We start from the raw sequence: 25,000 nt of genomic DNA on the forward strand, positions 1-25,000 counted from the left end.
CTCCTGGAGGAGCATCAGGTCAGGTTCCTCTCCTGGAAGAGCATTAGGTCAGGTTCCTCTCCTAGAGGAGCGTCAGGTCAGGTTCCTCTCCCGGAGGAGCATCAGGTCAGGTTCCTCTCCTGGAAGAGCATCAGGTCAGGTTCCTCTCCTGGAGGAGCGTCAGGTCAGGTTCCTCTCCTGGAGGGAGCCGGGGCGTAGAGAGAGTCTCTCCTGGAGGGAGACGGGGCGTAGAGAGACAGTCTGGTGTTCCTTCTGGAGTTTGACTCCCCTCATGTGCTGCAGACCGTGAATGAGTCTCTGAATAAGGATTTCTTCTTTTTTTTTTACTTTCATTTTTATTGGTATTTTCAAATAGGTTACAAAAAGGTAACAAACAAAAAGACTAAAACAGTAACACGGGGCATCGTCAACAGGTCATATTCAAGCCGTGGTCCTTGACAACAAATGTACAAGACAGTTTGTCATTCAACAGTTATGGCATTACAGCCTAAAAAAGAGTGCTATTACAAATTAATAAAGTAAAAATGAAAAGACCCTAATCAGAGTCCGTTTTCTCAAAGTAACAGTCCCATTTGCTCCAGTATGTTTCCCCTTTGTCCCTCTGCAGACGCAGGGTGAGGGTCAGCATCTCCATGGAGCGTATATGATTGACTATTCTTATAAGAAGGTCCACAGTAGGATAGTTTTTCTGAAGCCAACATTTATTGACAGATTTTTTCCATGCAGCTAACATTATTTTCAGTAAGTAGGCATCCCTTTTACATAGACCTTCTGGCAGAACTCCAAGATACAGAGAGGAAAAAGACACATCAATGGTGATCCCTAAAATCTTAGACATCAGACAACTGATATCCTCCCAGCAAGGTTGGATATATGGACAAAACCAAAAGATGTGAGCATGGTCAGCCTGCCTCGAGCCACACTCCCTCCAACAAGGATGTTGGGACCCAGAAAATTTGGATTTCAGCTTTGGAGTAAAAAAACGGACCAGGGTCTTCCAATTAAAATCCCTCCAAGTCAGTGAGTTAGTGGTGGAGCACTGGGTTTTCCGAGCATGTAACCATACCTCCTCAGTTATTACCACCCCCACATCCCTTTCCCAACACTGTCGTATATAGTCAGTTGAATTTCCATTCATTGAGGTGATAGCTTTGTAGAGTCTACCTACAATATTTTTTCCACCCTCGCCTTTGTACGCAGTTACAAAAACTTTTTGATGACATAACATTTTTGGATTAGAGCTTCCGATCTATCTAGCTTCTGGTCCATTGCCTATATCTATGGTCCTGCAGCGCTGGTGTGTAGTGTGGGTTGTAGGCCGGCCAACTCTGTACCCTTGCCTCTCTATGGAGATGAAATCGTCTCACCACCTTCAGCCATATCTCAAGTGAAAAACCAACACATTGGTTCTCCAGTTGAAATATTTCCCTCACTCTGTCGGGACATCCCAAGGCGGCCTGTATTGGCGTGTCCAACAAAGAGAGTTCTATGTTCTTCCATTTACCTTCATATGTTGGGCTACACCATAGTACAAGTGGTCTTAACTAAGCCGCGACATAATAGTCTTTCAGGCAAGGTAAAGCCATATCTCCCCCCTCCCTCGGCAGTTGCAGGGTCAAGTATTTTACTTGAGGTCTCTTATGGTTCCAAATAAACCTAGAAATGTGCTTGTCCCATTCTCAAAATTGTTTAAGAGGGATCTCTACTGGCAGCGCTGTGAATAAGTAAAATAATTTTGGGAGAATAACCATCTTTATTGATCTTACTCTACTGCCCATATAAAGGGGAAGGAGGGCCCATCTGTCCAAATCTCTATACATATTTTCATTAATTTTGTTATAGTTTATAGTATACAGGGAGGACATATGTTTTGGTAAGTAAACCCCAAGATACTGAATATATGATGATTGCCAGTCAAATGTATATGCGGATACCAGTTCCTGCGTGGGGGTGTAGTTATATGTCATGGCTTGTGTCTTATAAATATTAAGTACATATTCGGAGTAACTCCCATACGCTTCTAGGATGTTCATCAATAACGGTACACCTGAACCTGGATTTTGTAAGGTCAGCAGAACATCATCAGCGTACATACAGTACAGACTTTGTATTCTACTCCCCTTATTGATATATACTCCAGATTCCTTTCTTCTCTGATAGTTTGCGCCAATGGTTCAATAAAAAGGTTAAAGAGGGTGGGGCTAATCGGACAACCCTCTCTGCAAAGAGAGACTGTCATTGATTTTTATCCTTGCAGTTGGGGATGAATATATTGTCTTTGCACAAATTCTTCACTAAATCCAAACCTAGCCATCACCTGATATAGGAATTCCCAGCCAACTGAATCAAAGGCCTTCTCTGCATCTAAACTGAGTATGATTACACCTCTTTCCCCCTTATTTATATGATCTATAATATGGAGGGCTCTACGTATTTTATCATGGGTTTGCCTGCTACTCATAAACCCAGTTTGATCCTCGTCTATCAAATGTGGCATCACCTTTTCCATTCTCTTAGCCAGAATTGATGCGTACAACTTATAATCAGTGTTCAAAACACTTATTGGCCTATACGATTTACAGTCCAACTTGTCTTTGCCCTCTTTTGGTATTACAGAGATATACGCCTCCCTCCAGGAAGGAGGGAGGGTCCCTTCCTTCATGACGTAATTGAAACATGTCGTAAGTAATGGCAGCAGTGATTCCCTTATCAGCTTGTATCATTCTGGTGGATAACCATCGGTACCTGGAGACTTTCCTGCTTTAAGGGCAGAGATTGCATCATCTATTTCCTCACTTGTGATCTCAGATGTGAGGCTATCATTATGCACTTCACCGATAGATGGAAGGTCCAATGAGTCTAAAACATTTTCTATTTTTTCTCTGCTAGCTTTTTGAGGTTGGGTATACAGCGATTTGTAGTATGTTTCAAATGAATTTTGGATTTCTTCTAATTTGGTTTTTATCGTATTTGTGACAGGGTCTCTAATTTTATGAATTGTACTCTCCGCTTGTTGTTTCCGGAGCTTCCATGCCAATAGTTTTGCCGCCTTTGGGCCAGCCTCATAGTACCTTTGATTTGTGAATCTCATTCTCTTCTCAACCTCCTCACTGTGAATCTTATCTATTTCCTGTTTAATAACCCTCATCTGGGGGAGAATAGAGGAATCTTGAGTAGAGCTATGCAGTCGTTCCAGGTCCCTGATTTTACCCTCCATCTCAAGCAGTTTTCTAGCTCTTCATTTTTTAGAGAGAGACATCCGATCTATAATTTTACCTCTGAGAAAGGCTTTGGCTGTATCCCACAATATAGCTGGACTGACCTCTCCATTATCATTGTGGTCTAGGAATTCCTTCATCTCTAACCCTAACCCTAACCCTACATATTATTTATTTTACTGAAGAAAATCTCTCTCAAATCTTTATATTTCTCACAGTATAGTAAGAAGTGAGATTCTGTCTCAATATCTCCCTGATGACAAAGAGAAGAACATAGCCTGTCCTCCCTGGGTAGCCAGTTCTGTCTGTGACAGCCTGTTTCTATGGCCAGGCTGTGTTCACTGAGTCTCTACCTAGTCAAGGTCTTCCTAAGTTTTGGGTCAGTAACAGTAGTCAGATATTCTGCCACTGTGTACTTCCAATAAGTAATGTTATGAATTCCAGCAACAGTACAAGCACTCTAGCTGCAGTATGGCCAGCCGCATCAGCTTGCCCAAACTAAAATCGCTGCTATTCTTACTGCTCCAGATATCAAGGCCGGTGATGCAAAGGGTTTCCAGTCTTTTTCTCTGAATGTTCATCTCCTTGTGAGTATGTTGAAGAGCCTGGAGGGTCCTACAGGCTATGAGTTGAACTGCTGCTCCCATGTTGATTGCCTTTTGAGTTAACTGCCCAGGTACTTGAGGGATAGCTTCATTGAGTTTCTGCAACTTGAAGGTAAACTCAATTCTGCAAGCCTCAACCCCTATAACTTACATGACCTGTCAGGATGGCTACAAGCTAAGGCCCAGCAACAGAGGTTGTCAAACAAGCTGGTTTAACGATACCACCATGAAGACAGCAGTAGAACTAACAAGGTGCAGAAACACAAAGGCTATGTCACTATTTATCATGGTGCTGAGTCCCAGAACCAAGTAGCGGACATCTGCATCAAAGGTACTGTACAAGGAGATGGTAGTACTCGAAGGAGCAATAACATCTACTGCATCTTCTGTTGTAGCCATGAGCATTACATAACAAGATGTGGTCACACTTTACAATAAGGGTCACAAAAAACATTAGTTAACTGTTAACTAATGCTTATTTAGGGTTAGGTTACTAATGTTAATTAACCTTAGTTAAGTTTAGGGTTAATTAATACCTTAGTTAAGGTTAGGGTTAGGGTTAGGTGAGTTAACCTTAGTTAACCTTAGTTAAAATAAATAACATTACTAAATGGTTAATAGAGACATTAGTTAACTGTTACTTAATGCTTAATAATGCATTAACTAATGCTTATTAATGTACCCTTATTGTAAAGTGTTACCCAAGATGTCCTGGTCTCAAATCTCAATCCAGAGAGAGGATAAATGACTGGATTAAGGAGATGTTGGAGGTGCTGCTGTACATCACATTCCTCTACTGACTGCACATTGAGGAAGCCATGTGGGGATTGTGGGAAGATGCATCTGCAGATTTTACATCGAGTGTCTCAAAGTGATTCTTCTGAGAGGACTAGAGCCTCTGACAAGACCAAAGCCCCAGCTAAGTATATTTTGCCCACTCTAGCACTTCTGTCCGTGTCCTCCTAAAAGTGGCCCCAGTGATAATCGGGAATGGACTCCAGACCCTAGAAACATATGCCATTCTTGATGATGGGGCTGTATGGACCATGCTGCTGCCTGCAGCTGCCCAGCACCTGGAAATGACAGGAGAGGAGAGGAGAGGAGGAGACCCTCACCCTCCGTACAGTCCGACCCGACATCATTCACCTCCAAGGAACAACGGTTAGCTTTGAGATATCCCCCCTTTTTAGGCCAAAGGTTAAAGTCACCATTCATGATGCTTTCACTGCCCCAGGAGTAGATCATCTCATTGATAAGACATATTCAGTAAAGCCCCTCCAACAACATTATAGACATCTTAAGGGTCTCCCTCTGCAGTCTTTTCAGAAGGTTCAGCCACTATTGCTTATTGGATTGGACAACTCGCACCTGTTTCAGCCCATCGAACCTGTGCGTCGGGGAACAAAAGGAGGTCCAACAGCAGTGCGCACTCGACTAGGATGGACACTCCAGGGTCACGAGGGCCTTTTTAGCTGTACGAACCAAGAGCAACAATGCCTGTTTACATCTGTAAATGACAACAGCCAGATGGAGGAAGAGGATGGTCAGGACACAGGGAGCGGAAGAGAGGGGAGGCAGACACGCTCCGGAGCCATCATCGGCCGAATCGAGTCGCGATCTTACGGCTCTGTGACCCACAGGTGTGAGGACTGTAGCAAGAAGTTCACGCACACTGGGAACTTCAAGAGACACATCCGTATTCACACAGGAGAGGAGCCCTTCAGCTGCCGGGACTGCCAAAAGGCTTTCTCTGATCCAGATGCCTGCAAGGCACACGAGAAAACCCACAGCCCTCTGAAACCGTTCTGCTGCTCCACCTGTGGGAAGAGCTACAGTCAAATCAACCTGCTGAACCTCCACAGGAAGTGGCACACGGGGGAGGGGCGCTACAGCTGCGAGGACTGCGGCAAGCTCTTCACCACGTCTGGCAAACTCAAACACCACCGGCTGGTACACAGTGGCGAGAAGCCGTACCACTGTGACTACTGCGACAGGGCCTTCTCCGACCCCACTGCCGAGATGTACCAGCTGGAGACGCATGACGCTGACAAGGGCCGCAATTGCCCTCACTGTGACAAGCGGTTCAACCAGATAGGGAACCTAAAGGCTCACTTGAACATCCATATTGCAGACGGTCCACTGAAATGTAAAGAGTGTGGTAAACAGTTCACCACTTCAGGGAACCTGGAGAGACACCTGTGTGTGCTTGTGGAGGTGGAGGGCATTCTTAACTCAAAACCATTGGGATACGCTTCATCTGATGTGGCAAATGTTGACCCAATTACTCCCGAGATGCTTCTGATGGGGCGGCCGGATGCTGCCTTGCCTCAGGTTGCCTACGCCCCGGAGTCCATGAGATGGCGAAGATGGCGCCACAGCCAAATTCTGGCAGATAAATTCTGGTCCCATTTCATCAGAGATTATCTGCCCACACTACAGGTACAACAGAAATGACAAATCCAAGCATAAACTCTGACATTGGATTCCATTGTCCTAGTGATGGATCCGCAGCTACCAAGGTCCCAGTGGCCAGTTGGCCAGGTAGTCAAACTGATTCCTAGCCCAGATGGAAGGATCAGAACAGCTGATGTACTGATCGAAACCAGAACCTACACCCGGCCAGTCGCACGCTCAATCCCACTACCTGCACTGCCACGGAGTAGCACCTGAGGAATCCACCTGATTCCTGTGGGGTCGGCTGCTAACCCTAACCGTAACCCGGTTTCACCAGATCACAATTAGGATCAAGTGTGGTCACCTGTGCTCACCTCACCATAAAGAGTAGTAGTGCTTGTTCTATTGTGCTCACTTAGGCTTTGTTCACACGGCAGTGAAATATAACCCAAATCCGATCTTTTTGCCTACATGCGACTCAGGTCAGATTTTTTCATGACCGTCTGAACAGCGCAAGTCACATGAAATCTGATTTTTTTAAATCCAACATGGGTCGCTTTCAGAGGTGGTATTATATCAGATACATGTCTGATGTTTTGCAACGCGCCCGCCGTCTGAACAGTCATGTCGCATTTAATGCTACTTTTATGTCTCTAGAGCAGTGACTTGTAAATTTGTGAAGCGTTCCACTGTGGTGTGCTTGTGCGGCATACTGCACGTCACAAGACGATCCTCATCCTTCTTCTCATTATCATTTGCTCATACCGTCGCCGGCTTCCACTGCACAAATAGCCTACTTGAAAATCAACCCGTAGTAAAGGCTAACTTCAGTTGTGGTTGTAACATTATCATGGATGTATTAATAGAACGTTATCCATGGTTAACGTTACTTCCATAAACTGTGCGCTGTGCGTGACGTCCTGACATCTTTGTTATTGTTCTTCTGCGCATGCGGGTCTGTTCAGGGCCGTGGGCTGTTCACACGGCAGTCAAATATATGTCAAATATAGGTGGGCATATGTAGTTCATCGGGACACACTAAAATGTATCTTGGAGCTATACCCAACATCCAAAAGGAAGTCAGCCATTTTGCTCTTAAAGTCGCACTGAAACGGACGTTTGAGATCATCTAACTTCCGTAGTTTGACGTATTTCCGATGCAAACAAGCTATGAGGGTGGGACATATGTTTAGAGGAATTTGATTGGAACATTGACAAGTGGACGGGTTTTAAGAACTTTAGAGAGATTCGATAGAAGGATAGCGTTGATTGACGGGTGGATGTCGTGAGATTATTGGCCTAAAATCTAAGGTACCTGTTGTCGTCACTGCACGTGACCTACCGTTTTCCAGGAAGTAAGAAATGATATACTTTGATATAAGATTACAACAAAAGTCAAATTTTGTAATTTTTTGGGCATACATTTTTGAATAGGTGAACACTATGACTAATTATGTGAACCAAAATGGGACAGAATGCTTTTTTCATTTCAGTGCGACTTTAATGTGCCATTTTGTCCTTGTTTTAACCATTTCCATGCCTCGTACTTTAACGAACTCCTACAGATTTCATCCGATCAACTTCATAATCGGTCAGCTTCATCTTAAGACCTTTGTGATCAAAAGTTATTTAAAAAATTGAGTTTTCACCCAACACCCTTGCCGTGGCGCCCCGCCAAATTTGGACATTTCGCCATAAAACAGGAAGTCCTCATAACTCCTCCATACATTATCCGATTTGTCCGATATTTCTCACGCTTCATGAAGGTTCTGTCCTGAACACATCTATGTGTCAGTATTGCGTCATACTTATAGCGCCACCTATTGGTGAAACAGGAAGTCCTCAAAACTCCTACATACATTATCTGATTTGCACCAAATTGCTGACGCTTCATGAAGGTCACATTCTGAACACATCTTTGCATCGGAATTGAGTCACACTTACAGCGCCACCTACTGGTGAAACAGGAAGTACTCATAACTCCTACATACGTTTTCCGATTTACTCCAAATTGCTCATGCTTGATGAAGGTCGCATCCTGAACACATCTGTGTGTCAGCATTGAGTCATACTTATAGCGCCACCTACTGCTTACAGGAAGTCCTCATAACTCCTACATTCATTATCCGATTTACCCCAAATTGCTCATGCTTGATGAAGATCGCGTCCTGAACACATCTGTAGGTCAGTATTGCGTCTTACTTATAGCGCCGCCTACAGGTCAAGCAGGAAGTCATCATAACTCCTACATACATTGTCCGATTTACACAACATTTCTAACGCTTCATCAAGGTGCCGTCCTGAACACATCTATGCGTCGGTATTGAGTCACGCTTAGAGCGCCACCTACTGGTGACAGGAAGTTTCTCACAGTACTGGACACCAAAATAGCACACCCTTTAATGGCGCCGCACCCCAACACACGTGGGGTGCGAGGGCCTGCTCACTGCTGCTCGCAGCCCTAGTATAGTTTTCTTTTTGTTTCTTGATAATTTGGTTGGGCCAGATTGTGTGGAGGCTGTCCTGAGGCAGGGCAGGGTCAGTGGAGGTCCGCCTCAGGACCAGCTGACTGAGGGGACTCCTCTCCATGTTCTCCTCTTGGCTTTGTAAGGCTTGGTGATGGTAAGAGGTTGGATCACTAGTTTTGAGATGCATATAAAATTTGTTGGCTCTTTTTTGAATATCAATTAGAAGAGGGAATTGGCCAAGTTCTGCTCTGCATGCGTTATTTGGAGTTTTCTTTGAACTTTTAGAATGGATTTACAAAATTCAGTGTCAAGGGTTTCAATTTGATGTTTGTCCAATTAGAAAATTCCTGATTAGCCAATGGACCCCAGACCTCACTACCATACAGTGCAATTGGTTGTATCACTGATTTGAACATTTTCAACCAGATTCGAATTGGAATATTAATTTGGACAGATTTTCGGATGGCATAAAAAGCCCTTCTTACCTTTTCCCTCAGGTCACTCACAGCTGTGTTGAAGCTCCCTGTGGAGCTGATTTTCAGTCCTAAATATGTGTAGGTGTGTGTGTGTTCTATGGAGGTGGAGCTTAATACAAACTGATGTCCCTGACATCTGGACCTTTCTGGAACACCATGATCTTGGTCTTTTTCATGTTAACTGTCAGGGCCCAGGTCTGACAGAACTGCTGCAGAAGATCTAGGAGCTGCTGTAGTCCCTATTTGGAGTTGGACAGCAGCACCAGGTCATCTGCATACAGGAGGCATTTGACCTCTGTGTTGTTGAGGGTGAGGCCAGGAGCTGATGAGTCCTCTAATGTTTTTGCCAATTAATTTATATAAATATTGAATAGCGTTAGGCTAAGGCTGTTGCCTTGCATCACTCCACGACATTGGGGGTAGGGATGCACCGATCCACATTTTTTCACTTCCGATCCGATCCCGATACCTGAATTTGGATGTCGGCCGATACCGATACTATTCCGATACCAGAGCTCTTTTTGCTTGAATATTATTATTATTATTGTTTATTTTATGAGGCTGTAATAAACTCCTCTCTACAGGCAAGTATGACATGTACTTGAGGGAAGTATAAGCTCAGAAAAGCAGGTCAGAAAAGCTTAAAATTGATTATCAATATTTATTAAATTCCATAAAAGTGCAACAAATACACTCTCCAGCAGCCACAAGGGTTTACTTGTCTGACTTGAAATAAAATGTGTAACAAGGCAGCGTTTACTAGTGCAAATATATACACTATCAAAAAGCAAAGAATAGCCTACCTGTCATATAAATGTGAACAGCACAAACACAAATCAAGTAGAGACTACTATGCAGCAATGCGGTTTTCAAGTGTCAAATATGAAATAAAGTGTAAACATCTCTACACTGCTCTCCCTCCCAATAAAAGAAAATGCATACAATGGGCTGCTTCATCTGATCAGCACAAAGTACACTGGCTGAAGCACCGCACTCTGTAGGCTGTGTGCGCCAGAGTCAACCCAGTGCACTGTGAGGCTGATTAGTGACATTGGGCACACATCCGAGGTCCAAATATCTGTGGTAAAGCTCAGGGCTGGAACTCCTTTTAACTTATCAGCTAACTTGGACGACACTCGGCTGTATAGTTTGGGTAGCGCAGTCTCTGATATATATTTTCTGGATGGTAGACTATACCTTGGCTGCAAGTGCTCCATCAGGCTGCGAAACCCCTCGTTTTCCACCACACTTAATGGTTGGTCGTCGACTATGATAAAGTTGAGCAACTTCTCTGTAATCATTTTGGCTTTTACGTTGTCTGCTGGAAGTTTAGCCTGCTTTTGGAATGACTCCAGGAGTGATTCTTGACGTTTCGTTTCATCTTTCTGCCCCCTGGCTAAATATTCGCTGTGCTCTTTTGGGTGGTGCTTTTTCAAATGTTTGATTAGATTAGTAGTATTGTACGTTGCGACAGAGCTTCCACCTCTCGGAACGACGGCTTTGCAAACATTACATGTTGCTGTCTTGCTTTGCGGTGTTTCAAGAGTAAAATAACTCCATACAGCGGACATGTTGTGAAGTTTAGCCTACAGGCTAGCTCGCTGCAAACTGTGGAATGGACCTTCCTGAATGGAGGCGTGTCTCATAACTCCCATTGTTTTTCATTGAGACACGCCTCCGTTCTAGGAAGTCCCATTCCACAGTTTGCAGCCAGCCAGCAGGTTAGCGTGTAGCAGCAAAATTAAGCCGGCAGGAATCACTTGTGGAATCATTCCAGCAGACAACGTGAAAGCGCGCACACAGCAGGCGGATCGGAAATCTCCGCACGTGGATCGGAAATTTCCGATCCATGAATTACATGAGTATCGGCACCCGATACCGATATTGGATCGGATCGGTCCCATCCCTAATTGGGGGAAGAATTCTGTTCTCGTATCATCAATTTTGACTGCACATTTATTGTTAATATACATTGATTTAATAACATCATAGGTTTTCCCTCACACCCCATTTCCTAATAATTGGAATAGAAGACCTTCATGCAAGATTGAATCAAAGGCCTTTTCAAAATCAACAAAGCAGGAGAATATTTTTTATTTATTTTGATTTACATGTTTTTCTATAAGGGAGTGGAGGGTGTAAATGTGGTCAGTAGTTCTGTGTTTTTGTAGAAACCCTATTTGGCTTTTTCTCAGGATGTTGTGCTCACTGAGAAAATGTTGTAGTCGGTTGTTGATGATGGAACAGAACATCTTCCCCAAGTTACTGATGACACAAATTCCTCTGTAATTGTCCGGGTCAAATTTATTTGTTATTATAGATTGGTGTTATTAAGCATTTGTTCCAGATATCAGGGAAACAGCCCACACTTAAAACTACACTATATTGCCAAAAGTATTTACTCACCCTTCCAACAGATGACAGAGCGGGGTCAGTGGATGCTGAGGCGCATGCATTTGTTGTGTATGTCTTTTTGTGCCGAATTAGGTGTGATTCTCTATATCATTTCTCAAAGTGATTCTTCCATATATCCCCATCTTGCATTACCAGTTCTTCTTTGTGAGGTTTATTTAAATGGTTCTAATTGTCCCAGAATGTATTAGAGTCTATAGCTTCCTCCATTAAAGTGAGTTGGTGTTTGATGTGCTGTGTCTTCTTTGACCTGATGGTGTGATGGTATTCTTTTAGAGTTTGCCAGTAGAGGAGGCGTACCTCCTGATTGTCTGGTTCTGTGTTTTTGGTTTGATCGTTTCCTAAGTGCTTTTCTTATGTGTTTACATTCAGAATCAAACCATTTGCCACTATTAACTTGTTTGTTTTGGGATTTGGGTGATTTCTTTAATTTAGACAAGGCAGCCAACTTGTCAAAGATGGAGTTTTTCTTGAACAGCTCCTTCTTTGTTTGGGGGATATGTTTTAGTGAGGAAATTGTTTAATAGTGATTGAATTTTGTTATTGCCAATTTCATGCTGATAAAGTTCTCTACTGTTTTTAGTCCACCTGTAGGGTTGTTGTGCCCTGTGCAGTATACTGGACTCCACCTCAATGTGGTGTGTCTGAGTCTTTTTTGAAATACAGAGTGATTCTGCTGTAGTCAGATCGGGGGGTTAAAGGACCGACTGTGAAAGCCCTGAGGTGCACTGGATCTATGTCTGTTAACATGTAATCAACAGTGCTACTGCCAAGATGAGAACAGTGTCTGTATCTTCCATAAGAGTCCCCCCATAACCTTCCATTGACTATGTACAGACCCAGTGACCGACAGAGCTGCACTAGTTGCATTCCGTTTTGGCTGGTTGTTTTGTCCTAGTTGTTTCTGGGGGGGTGAGGGCTGGTTGTTTTGTCCTAGTTGTTTCTGGGGGGGGTGAGGGCTGGTTGTTTTGTCCTAGTTGTTTCTGGGGGGGGTGAGGGCTGGTTGTTTTGTCCTAGTTGTTTCAGGGGGGGTGAGGGCTGGTTGTTTAGTCCTAGTTGTTTCTGGGGGGGTGAGGGCTGGTTGTTTTGTCCTAGTTGTTTCTGGGGGGGTGAGGGCTGGTTGTTTTGTCCTAGTTGTTTCTGGGGGGGTGAGGGCTGGTTGTTTTGTCCTAGTTGTTTCTGGGGGGGGGGTGAGGGCTGGTTGTTTTGTCCTAGTTGTTTCTGGGGGGGGTGAGGGCTGGTTGTTTTGTCCTAGTTGTTTCTGGGGGGGTGAGGGCTGGTTGTTTAGTCCTAGTTGTTTCTGGGGGGGTGAGGGCTGGTTGTTTTGTCCTAGTTGTTTCTGGGGGGGTGAGGGCAGAGGGATGCAGAAGCCTGGGATGTATTTGCTACCATGGTTGATGATGTTGTCAGGCGCTGTGGCTGTCCTGGCATTGATGTCTCCACAGATTAACACATTACCCTGGGCCTGGGAATGACTGATCTGATCCTCTAGAATGGAGAAGCTATCTTCTTTATAATACAGTGACTCTGATGGAGGGATATATGCTGCACATAAAAATAAATGGTCATCAACTGAAGTTGTTTCTTTTTTAATTTTAAGCCAAATGAAAATTTTTCCTATTTTTACTAAATCAATGGAATGTATGAGGTGCATTTTATACCAGACCAGCATCCGTCCTGAGTCTCTGCCCTGAGTGACTCCCTTTAATTTGGTTGATGGCACAATGATCTCTCTGTACCCTGGGGGGCTACCAGTGTATTCCTTTCCTCTACTCCATGTTTCCTGCAGAATAACATCTGTATCTCACATATCTCTAATGAAGTCTGGGTCCCTGCTCTTGGTGTCAAAAGCAAAGGACCTCAGACCTTGAATGTTCCAACATGCGACAGTAAAACGATTCCATCACTTATAGGCAGTGGCATTTCTATCTTATATGCCACCTTGGGCGAGCCCCCCTGCCACCACCCATCCCCAACGGGCCTATGGGTATGCCAATTTGAGAAACATTTAAGATATGGTCATGCCATATAGCATTTTAACAGGAATAAGTAAGTTGTTCTGAAATTTAACCAGTCACACTGAGATTTGCATCTCTTTTTCAGGTGAGCCCTGGCCAAAATAGCAGCACACACAGCAGCATACAGATGAAATAGCAATACATTGAAATAGAGCGACAGACATGGGTTAATAGTGCAGAAAATGTGTTTATTAAACAATTGCAAATGTACACATCGTATAAACATATTCACACGAGTATGCAGTTTAGGTGTTCTTGACTGGTGTCATGTGAAGTCAGCAAAGCACTTGCATGTTTCCAGTCTGTCAGTCCTTACTTTGTTAAATGGATGTCCTTCTTTGAGAAGAGTTTGCAGCAGAAACAGAACAGGCTGTCTTTCCTTTCTGAATACACCAACCAACTTCAAGGTATCTTTTCACCGCTCACCAAGGTCTTTTTGAAATACTGGTTGTGGCAACTTCTTCCTTTTGCATTTCTCGGGAAAACAAAGTTAGGTGTTACCTCACTTGGTCCTCTGCAAACTAGTTGGGTCTGAATTCTGTCCGTCAGAACTGAAGGCCAGTGAGTAGGGTCTGTCAGTTGTTCATCCTTAGCTGCCAGGATTGGGGGGGATGCTGCTACAAGCATTTCTAATGGAGAGAACATGGGCATTAATTTACACATATTATTCACAGCATTTACAGTATAGTGGTGGAACATCACACATACATACCCGTAATAATAACATCATCATTGTTTCCTACAATATTGAAATGTAAAACTAAAATAAATAATTTATTTTGTTTATGTTACTGTATAAAGGGATCCACACATTAACACATGTATGTGCACACAAACACACCTGGAAAATCCTGCTGGGGAGATGCTGCATATGAGTCTTCATCCTCAGACGTGCTGTGCTGAAGAACCCTGTGTGGCTGAGGAGGTAGATGGCTCCTCTTCACCCTGGTCAGTAGAACCCTGTGTGGCTGAGGAGGTAGATGGCTCCTCTTCGCCCTGGGGCCTCATTTATCATTGAGGTACGCCTTCTTTTACACGGTCTTTTTCGCGATTTCAGGCGTACGCCATTTGCCCCCCCCACATTGCGATTTATCAAGCCGAAAGGGCGGAAATTTAGTCGCCTTTCTCCGCGCTTTTGTACGACACCTCTCAAGTTGTCGTACCGATTTACACGGTGTTCTACGCCCTCTTTGAACACAGGGGGAACTGGCGACGCAGGTGGTGCGTCGGTGAATTACTATGTTTGACGGAGGGAATAAGAGCGACAGTTCATGAACGCACAATCATGTAGGCTAATAGCCCAATTCAGCACCAACATATATCGCAATGCAAGATTAGACGTGTCCTCTAACCGGCTCATTCATGGTCCGATATGGATTTGTTCCCCAAACTGAACCTATGCGCTGTCCAAAACCTTTCCGCGCTATATGTCACACACCTAATGCAGGCACTCCATCAAACGGCAATAATTGACCAATTAGATTGTCATTAATATGTGATCATGTGGACCTGTTTGCTCTTTGGTAAGCATATAAATGACAGTCCTCCTGTGCGTAATGCGAGCCTAAATGAATCCGGCGCTACTCGGCCTACTGGCCGAGATAGAACTCCAAAGAGGTGACGGCGATGGCGACTGCACCCACATAAGGGCACCATCAGTGAATGAATACGTCTATGTGAATCGCTAAAATGTGCACACTAGAAATACCCAAATCATATGTGACATGCTCATCACAAGTGTAGTGGCACGGTGGCCTGGCTCCACGCATGACTCATTCATCCTGGCGCACAGCAGGGTAGGGGCTAGACTGGAGGCAGGCGCTGCGCGTGACGGCTGGCTTGTTGGTGTGTCCATAGCCAAGATACATATTCTTTGTCTTATTTACTTTTAATCTTTATTAGCATTTTCCATCCATACAACGACAATACAATAAAACATAAAAACCTACAATAACAGCTTATGGGTACATCCATCCATGCAGCTTTTTTTTCTTACTCAAATATGACAATTTTAATATTAGTGGTATCATCACACTTCCTTCTATAATCCATCCATTTTTCCCATCTCCCTTCAAACTTTCCTTCCTGCATCCTCAATGCATGCGTGAACCTCTCCCTAACATACATCTCCTCCACAACACCCAGCCACTGCTCCTTGGTTGGGCGTTCCACCTTATACCAAGCCCTCGTTATTGTCTTTTTACTAGCAACCAATAGTACTTTCACTAGGTATCTGTCCCCTCCTTGTACATCATCCCGTGTTATGTTTGCCAAGATATATATTCAAAGCTGATAAGAAGGTGGAGGTCGTGGCGCTGGAGGTGGAGGCTACAACTCGCGGGGGCACGACCGTCAGGTCAAGGACCACTGCAGACTCCCCCTCCTCTGAGTCCGACCCCACGTCAGAGTCTGGAGAAACAATTTCAATCATTTTCTTTGAGTTTGTCTGTGAACTTGATTATGCATTAAACATTTCATTGTGCAGCCATATTCATTTGATATGTTTTTCTGTTGGCAGTCAAATAAATGCTGTGATTTACCGGGTGATTTAGATGAGTCTTAATTTCCCAGAGGGGAAAATGTTTAATGTGTTCTAACATTATGAAGTGGTCATCTGCGTTATTGTTCACTGTTTTTGGTCCTAATTTAATCATAGCCTACCACAGAATGTTTGCTTTCCTCACAGCCACATGTTACAGTATGTCCGTGTATGCCAAATCCTAGATGCACAAAACGTAGCTAAAGTAGGCTACTAAGCTGTAGGAGCAAACAGACAAAGGTAGGCTATTAATACCTTCCGAAGAGGATTGCCTTCCTCGCGTGGACCTCACCAACTAGCACATGCACCTCCGTCTCCGAGAAGTTCCTCTTCTTAGCTCTTCGTTCCATGTTTCATTGTCCCGCCTGGGTGCTCCACGCTACCTTTTTAAGCCGGTTCCTTCCGGGAAACCACGTTTGGCCACTCATGGTTTTGACCATATATGGTTGGATTAGGGCGTGGCGAGGGCGGAACACGGGGCGCGTGCGCGTACGCTCTCTTCCCCGCCAGTCTCGGATTTCTCGTGCAGAAAAGGGCGTACGACCTTTTTGATAGATCCGAAAAACGTGTATATATTCTCGTTGTACGCTCGATTTCGCATTTTCCGCGTTTTCGTCGTACGCCCTCTTTTACACCGGAATTTACACGCTCTTTGATAAATGAGGCCCCTGGTCAGTAGAACCCTGTGTGGCTGAGGAGGTAGATGGCTCCTCTTCATCCTGGTCAGTAGATCCCTGTGTGGCTGAGGAGGTAGATGGCTTCTCTTCACCCTGGTCAGTAGCAGTGCCCTCACACTGGCCAGTGGCAGTGCCCTCGTGCTGGGCAGTGAGTGCTCCAAAATATAGTTTGTACTCCGAAATACAGTATGAGTCAAACCTTCAGGAGAGGAACCAAATGAACCATTCAACCTCCTTGGCTAATTATAGGCTTAAAAACCCCAAAAGACCCAATATAGTACACAGGATAATCATCATTACACAGGCTAGACAGTTTAACTCAGGGGTTCCCAACCTTGCTTCCGCAGAGCCCCCCTTACTTACACCTGATGGACCCCCCCCCCCCCCCCTAGTGTAGCAGTTATTGACATGATGCATAGTCTCAGATTCATTTGTTATTGTAGTGCCGTAAATACAAGGCTTTTTAGCCCTTCATCCGATATGATCATGTATTTTATTAAAATTGCTGTAACATGTCAATAATAAGATTCTTTGACAAATATTTCTAGCTAATATTAAGGCCTCAAATTGTCTTAGGCCTGGCGCCCCCCCTGCGCTCGCTGGCGCGACCCTGGTTTAAGTTAGCCAGCCTACAGCATTGACAATTCCCGAGCTCAGTAACGTTAGCTAGTCAAGTCAATACAATCTCAGAAAACCTATGATTTCACCTCAATGAAAGTGTTTATAATGTGCTGTAGTGAGGTTGTAATCATTTATGCTGAAGGCAAGAGGCTACACACATTATCATGATGAAACTGTGTGGAAGTTTATCCAATGCTTATGCTAATGTTAGTTAGCTAAATAGCTAAGCCTAACAGAGAAAACAGTCACCCAGTCACTGCATGAGCCCCTATTCCCCCCACAAAGACAACAAAGACAGTGTTCTGTTAAAATTGCAGTAAATACCAAGGCAAAAAAAAAAAAACGTTTCTCTCCAATGTTTTTATTTCCGTATTTACTGTCTTCTGCCTTTCTAGCTAACTAGGACAGCTATCTGGCTAACAGCACCATAGGCTAGGCTAACATAACATTAAAGTAAGATAATAACGTTAGTAACTAGCATGTAATTACATTATTATCATTTTTTTTTTTTTTATTAATTTTTCCCAGATTTTTTTTTCTGTTTTCTTTTTCTGGTCCTCTTGCCGCCCCCTGCGGCTGCCCATGTTGCCCATTCCCAAATACGCCACTGCTTATAGGCTACCTTTTTGTTTTTTAAAATGAGATAAACAACATAACAATTGTACATCAAGATAACTAAATACTATTAATAATATTGTTCTATAACAAATCTTTATCCTTAGTTGTGTAACTGGTTGTGTGTGTGTGTGTGGGTCCTGGTGGCCTGGTGCTTCTGTGTGAGATGATGGGCATCCGGTTTAGGGCAACATCTTTCAGTGTCTTGGCGAAGGTTGGGACTACCTCTCTGTAGAGGTGGACATCGTCGTACAGGCAGTCCAGGTCCAGAGTTGGGTGGTAAGCCAAGTGGACGTTTGGCTTGAGGGCACAGTCTCTGGCGATGCTGATGTTGACCTTGTGGATGGTGTCTGGATGGAGGTCCTTTCGCTGCAGCAGTGTGGAGATTATCATGCGGGAGTTGGGGAAGGTGGTGGAGGCCTTCTCTATCACTGTCCGGAGGGAGGTGGCCACTTTCTCCTGTGCTTTCTGAGGTCGTTGGTTCCTGTATGGATGATGATGTGAGTGGGGCAACCTAGTTGTTCTACACTCAACATCTCACTGGCTGTCTGGGTGTTTGGGCACCCCAACTTAGCCACTCTGTGTTTAGGGAAGAGTTTATTTTCCTCTAGAAACTTCCCGTTAGAGTCAATGAGGATGACTACCTCAGCCTGCTGTCTGCTGTGTGTTTCCCTGTTGGATGCTACCCATGTCTGCCTGGGAGGTGGACGGAGCTGGCTGGATGTGTGACACTTTGTCTGTCTAGGTGGAGGTATGGGCGTTGTGCTGAAATCGGGGGTTGAACTGCTGTTGAGGATGTGCGGACATCTCTCTCTCCTTCTCCTGTCTCATCTCTCTCACCTCCTCTCTCAGTGCTGTGAGTTGGGCCAAGTAGCTCTCTCTGTCTTGCTGAAACTGTTTGACTTCTTTCCTCAGTGCTGCTATCGCTTTCCTGTGGCCCTCTGTCTCGTCTTTCCTCTCCTTCTGTTGTGATCTTCTGCCACTGTTCTGGTCTGTCTTCCCCTTCTCTGACTGAAGAGAGCTGACTATCTGTCTCAGCTGCACTACTTCTACCTCCAGCTGGGTGAACTTGTCTCTCATGATGTGGTAGGGGTTCTGAGTGTGGTCAGTGTGGGGCTCAGCTTCCCCTGGAGGCTGTTCTTCTGTCTGCTCAGAGGAGTGGCTGGTGGGTGGAGGGTCGTCAGTCAGGTTGGGGGAGCACTTTTCCTGTTGGGCTCTGTCCCTGATGAGCAGGAAGTCTCTGTATTAGTCTGAGGTTGCCCCCTTGCAACACAACCTTTTCTGATTTATAGAGGTTCACAGTTGGTATGGTGTGTTGCTCCTCATCCCTTATTGTCAGTGTCCAGCCTTTGGAGAAATCTTCTCTCTTTACTGAAGATGGGGGGTAGGGATGGATCATAGCATTGCGCCATGCTACAGGGCTGTCAGTGTAGAATGTTGCAGAGCTTCCCATCTATCTTATAGAGGTCAGCAAAGAGGGTCTCAGGTCTGTCCTCCAACAGCTTCTGTTTGTAGAGCTGCCGGGTATTTTCATTCATAGCTTCTTCAGGGTATAGGATGGGAATGGCCTCTGCTTCAATCATTGGTGTTGCCATATTTGGAACACTGTTGGATTTCTCTTAGTCCAAAAAAGACTCACTTGTTTATCAATCTTTTTGTGCGTTGGCTGTAAGCCGACGCAGCATGAAGAGGGAATGCTGCTTTATCTATCCCTCCGTCGGGTTGTTGACCTGCAGTTCTATGTTGCTACCACAAGAGGCAGTGGTCCCAGAACATCAAAACAAAAAGACTCCACAGATTTCCAAGGTCAGCGGTGGCCGAGTGGATAGTGCACTGCCTATCACCGCAAATATTGTGAGTTCAATCCTTGGTGTGGACATACCAAGGTACCATGACATATTTTGTCATTGGATGTTATAGAAGTTATGTAAAAATGCGGTTACCTGGTGGTTCTGTCAGTTATTGAATTTATGTGGTAGAGCCATCGGCCATTAATAAACGAGCGTGGGTCATATTTGTGAATTATAGATCCTTTTGCAGCCTAGTCAGCACAAGTATGCGCGCGCATTCTTGAAACAGTAGCAGAGGAAGACAGAGAAATTCGCCTGTGGCTACAAGCCATTATTAAGCGTATGGACTGGAATGAGGACATCATCAGAAATGCCCGCGTTTGCGGTGCCCATTTTATATCAGGTAAGTTCTTTTGACTACCTGGTTTCACTGGAATGTCTGGTTGAAATGTAGAGTAATATCTGAAGTAAACAGTAACCCATAACCTGGCTGCACGCTAAGCTAAAGCTAAGTTCAGGAAATGAAGCCCAATGATAGCTAGCTAACGTTAGCTAGTGCTAGCTAACACACTAGCTAGAGTTAGCTAGCTAACTCAAGGCCTGGGGAGTCGGAGATACTGTGCACTTTCTCTCAAAGTGCTTTAGCTAAGGTTAGCTACTACAAGCTAGCTAGTCCTTGTCACCAACCCTTGCCTCACAAAGTATGTAGCTAAACTATTCACACAGCAAGCAAACTTGTTGTCATCTAAAGCTATGCTACGTCAGCTGACTGGGACTGTCTCGTGACTAGCTAATGTAGCTAACCCTATTGTGCCAGAGAGCCAAAACAAGCGTCACATATAGAGAGTTTTCACGGCCGGCCATGTTGGAGGTTTAAGCTTAGGTTTAGCAGGTGTAAGCTCAGGTTTAGGCTAACGACTAGATAGATAGGTAGATAGATAGGTCTATCTACCTGTCTATTGATCTATCTAGATAGCTAGCTATCTACATTCAGTAGCGTCAACCTCCAACATGGCCGACAGTTGACGGGCCGTGAAAACCCTCTATATTTGACATTGTTGGCTAGAATAACCAGTGTTGTGAAATACATTTAACAACTGTCCAATTGATATGTTGCACAGCAATCGAACAGGAAAATAGCATTAGGGGTAGGTTAGGTAGCTAGCAAAGTCAGCTTGCCCAGCTGGTATGGTTATAGGCTCATTCCTATGGGATAGCTTAGTAGTGTGTGATTTAGCAATGGGTTGACTAATCACTAGATCGATATTTTCAGTTGGGGATAGGACTACAACACCACCTATGCTGTGGCACCAGGAATCTGCTCTGACCACTGTTTTTATTCACCACCATATCATGTTATTATCCAGATTAAATGTACTGTATGTCTACGCGACACAAAAAAGGCTTTATATAAATGTTATTTTTGGCTGGGGAAAAAAAGGTTTGATGGGTACAAATTTTCATCTACCAGACATTTGGCTGTTGAGCTAAAAAGTTAATTTTGACCCCTGCTTGTAAGTAATTACGTCTTAAGTTTAAAGTGAAGGGATTAAGAGAGGATGTTTTTCTCCAGTAGGTATTAAGCAAATCGTAACCCATAACCTACAGTTATGATGGGATTTGCAAGTTAGGAATTTCTTGTAATATGGCTTCTGATCAGTATTTCTGTTCATTAATTGAGCTTTTTTATGTTTAGGTACCATAAAAGCAAGTGAACTACCTGATCGACAAAGGGATGGCGTCAAGAGCAGCAATGCAGTCATCAACTATGTTTCTTCAACAACTATGGAGTTGGAGAAACACATGTGGACCTTCATTGTGGAGACTGCAGTGGACAAAACAAGAACAACTTTGTGCTGTGGTACAGACCATGCACAAGCTTCACCTGAAGCTAGACCTACACTTCCTGATTGCAGGCCACACCAAGTTTTCCCCTGACTGGTGCTTTGGCTTGATCAAGCAGCGCTATAGGAAGACCAGAGTAGACACTTTTACTGACATTGCTGGGGTGGTGAGAGACAGCGCTCCAGCTTGTCGGACTTGAGGACGGCACAGTGCTTGTTAAAAGCTACAACTGGCACCAGCATCTGAGTAGCTATTTCAAAACGCTCCCAAACATTAAGAGTTACCAGCCCTTCAGGTAATTATCATTGTCATGTATTAGCTATTCCATTTATGGACATGGTATGGTTGTATTTTATTTGTGGCCAATATTGTAATGCACTATTTTAATGAACCTCCCTTCTGTTCTGTTGCAGCTTTGATGCTGGGATGCCTGGTGTGGTTGAGGCCAGAGAACACAGTGATGCAACACCAGTCAGGTGTCGGCTGCTGTGCAACGCTGATGTCAAGCCCCCCCAAAGATGGTCTTCAGGTGCAAACCCCACCCGGACTGGACATGGCCAGACAGCAGTATCTGATCATGGATGGCTGTGACTGTGTCCATGATACATGCAGTGCATTTACATAACATGTCAAGTATACTGTACAGTAGTATACAGTAGTGCAGAGTGAGTTCTCTATTGTGTAGACAAGGTGTTCAATTGCTCAAGTGTTGTCAGGTGTTGGTTCGAGTGTACAGTGGTGCAGAGTCAGTTGTCTATTGTATAGACAAGGTGCAAGGTGTCACATGTTCACTTCTGTTATGATGAGGCTCAAGACATCACTTTCCCCCTGCCAAAGAGTAGCTTGGAAGAAGCCCCCTGCCAACCAGCAGCTCAGAAGAAGACTGTCCGTTTATAGTACTCTGGTTGTACTATACATAGGCCCTCACTCTCATTATAACAATGGCACACATGCCACCCCCTGGACCAACAAGTGAACACGTGACACCTTGCACCTTGTACCTATACAATAGACAACTGACTATGCACCACTGTACACTCGAACACTCGAACGTCTGGCAACACTTGAGCAATTGAACACCTTGTCTATACAATAGACAACTGACTCTGTACTACTGTATACATGTGCATTACATGCCTCTCTTCTTTACAGAGATGGTCACAACCACATGTCCTGAGAGCACATGCAAAGTAACAACTTATGGCTACTTTTAATGTGCATGTCTGTATGTTTAATAAAGCATTTAGGAAAAGTTTCAATCAAGACTTGAGTATTACCTATTCTGTTGAGTACTGTGTTTACAATTGTTCATTCATGATATTATTACAATTGACCTTTCAAGTCTGCCTACACTTAGGTTACTTAGCTACGAACCATTTACAATTTACTTCTGATTCCTGCCAGTTGAGTTTGATTGACAGGAGTGGGAGTGTCTCGCTTCTTCTTCTACTTCTTTGTGTGCGAGCGGTCGAAAGAAAAGGAGAAGTAATAGGATTTGACATCCTTGTTTTCAACTTAGCTAACTTAGCAAGCTAGTGAGACAAAAAACCAGTCCAGTAGAAAGAGAGCCACCTCAGTGTCCGTTTTGAATCCCCTCTCAGCCTGCAACTTTCTCCACCTTGGAAAAGTCTCTTCACCAATGTTTATTCTCTTCTTTCTCTGATCCATTAGCCGTCGCCATTGGACATCCCTGTCCGGCTTCCTTTTCGTTTCGCCATCTCCTCCGGCAGACATACTGTAGCTAGCTAGCTAACTTGGTTGTCTCTCGAAGTTCTTTCAAATATACCCCGCCGCCATAGATCCCTTTCTTATCCCGTGAAATTGAGCCAATCAGCGACGAACTCCTGGAGGATGGGGGTATAACGTCAATATTATGTGCTCGGCGCGTGTTCGTGCATCCTCGTGCGCGTGCTAGAAATGACGTATGTATACGCAATTTTCGGGGACCAACTTTGCAAATTTGCGTGAATTACATCCGGTACCTTTAAACAGCTGAATGCTAAACAGCTGAAAAGAAATTGCAAAAGCATTGCTGAAAATACATAGGGAATGGGGGAAATGGGAACTAACAGTCCACAACACATTCAAGATGTTAACCTAAAATGTAGGCTATGCCCTACATTTTATCAGAATACATGGACTCTAAGCTGTGGTTACATTACTTATGTAGCTAGCTACAACAGAAAATCATCTCATCATCATCATCTCTCACTCCCAGTCAGAAAATGTCTCCATTGACTTATGCTAAAAAAAATAGCGATCTAAAAGTCTTCTATTTTCTGGCTTTTGGGGTCTTTCAGGAGGGGCGTTGTCACGACTCACAATTTTGACATTGGGTTGTAGTGGACCATCAGGCCAGGGGGAGGGCCGGAGGGGTCAGGGTTGAGCCTACCAGAGGGAGGGGGGTTGATCTTAAGCATGTGATTGGGCCAGCCCAGTGTCAGTATAGAAAATGAATCAATGGGCCGCTGTCCATTTTTGGGGGGCCTTTTTTTTAATTATTTTTTTTATAGCCTACCGGCCCGAACTAGTAGAATATAATGTCAGTCCAGCCCTGCTTAATAGATTTCTGAAAAGAAAATGTTGTTTATCTCACTCTAAATTTACAAAAACGTTGATTGTTCAGGAGCTCATGTTTCTTGCTGCTGATGCACTCTCTCTCTCTCTCCCTCCTCTCCCTGTCTCTCTCTCAGGATCGTACGGGGGAGTGTCTGAAGAGGACGGGGGCCAGTGTGGCGCTCACCTCCATCAGCAACGTCACCGCCTTCTTCATGGCAGCCCTCATCCCCATCCCGGCTCTGCGCGCCTTCTCCCTCCAGGTATGCCCGCCTGCGTGTGTGTGTGTGTGCGTGTGTATGTGTGCGCGTGCGCATGTGTGTGTGTGTGTGTGTGTGTGTGTGGTGTGCCTTCACTGAGTCCAGATTTCTCTAGCCGTATTTTATTGATTTCATTCATCAAACTGAATATGTGTGTGTGTGTGTGTGCGTGTGTGCGTGCGCATGTGTGCGCGCGAGAGGAGCGTTTGAGTGTGTGTGTGTGAGGCGTGTTCGCGTGTGTGTGTTTTGCTTCAACCCCCCCCCCTCTCCGCCTCCTCCTCCCTCCCGGGGCTATTTAGCGGTACGGCCAATATCTGTCCAGATTGTGGCGGAGGTCCACGTAACCCTAGCCCTGTGTGTGTGTGTGTGTGTGTGTGTGTGTGTGTGTGTGTGCGTGTGTGTGTGTGTGTGTGTGTGTGTGTGGTGTCTGTGTGGGAGGTAGTCAGATTGAGGGGCTAGCTGGAGAGGGGTAGAGCTGTGGGGGGGGTGAACTCCACTCACATCTG

The 25,000-nt window shown here is 44.6% G+C and overlaps 1 protein-coding gene across 1 annotated transcript in view; it reads left to right on the top strand.

The window, feature by feature from the left end:
- The window catches only part of ptch1 (patched 1), a gene marked incomplete at both ends in the record, with an annotated part of 95,587 nt that overhangs the window by 40,813 nt on the left and 29,774 nt on the right, over positions 1–25,000 (top strand). The window contains one exon of the mRNA XM_084456853.1: positions 24,372–24,497. Coding sequence (XP_084312979.1) covers positions 24,372–24,497 — 126 coding nt within the window. The remainder of the gene's footprint in view (positions 1–24,371; positions 24,498–25,000) is intronic.

The sequence above is a fragment of the Borostomias antarcticus genome (assembly GCF_949987555.1).
Source record: "Borostomias antarcticus genome assembly, chromosome: 23".
NCBI classification, from domain to species: Eukaryota; Metazoa; Chordata; class Actinopteri; order Stomiiformes; family Stomiidae; genus Borostomias; species Borostomias antarcticus.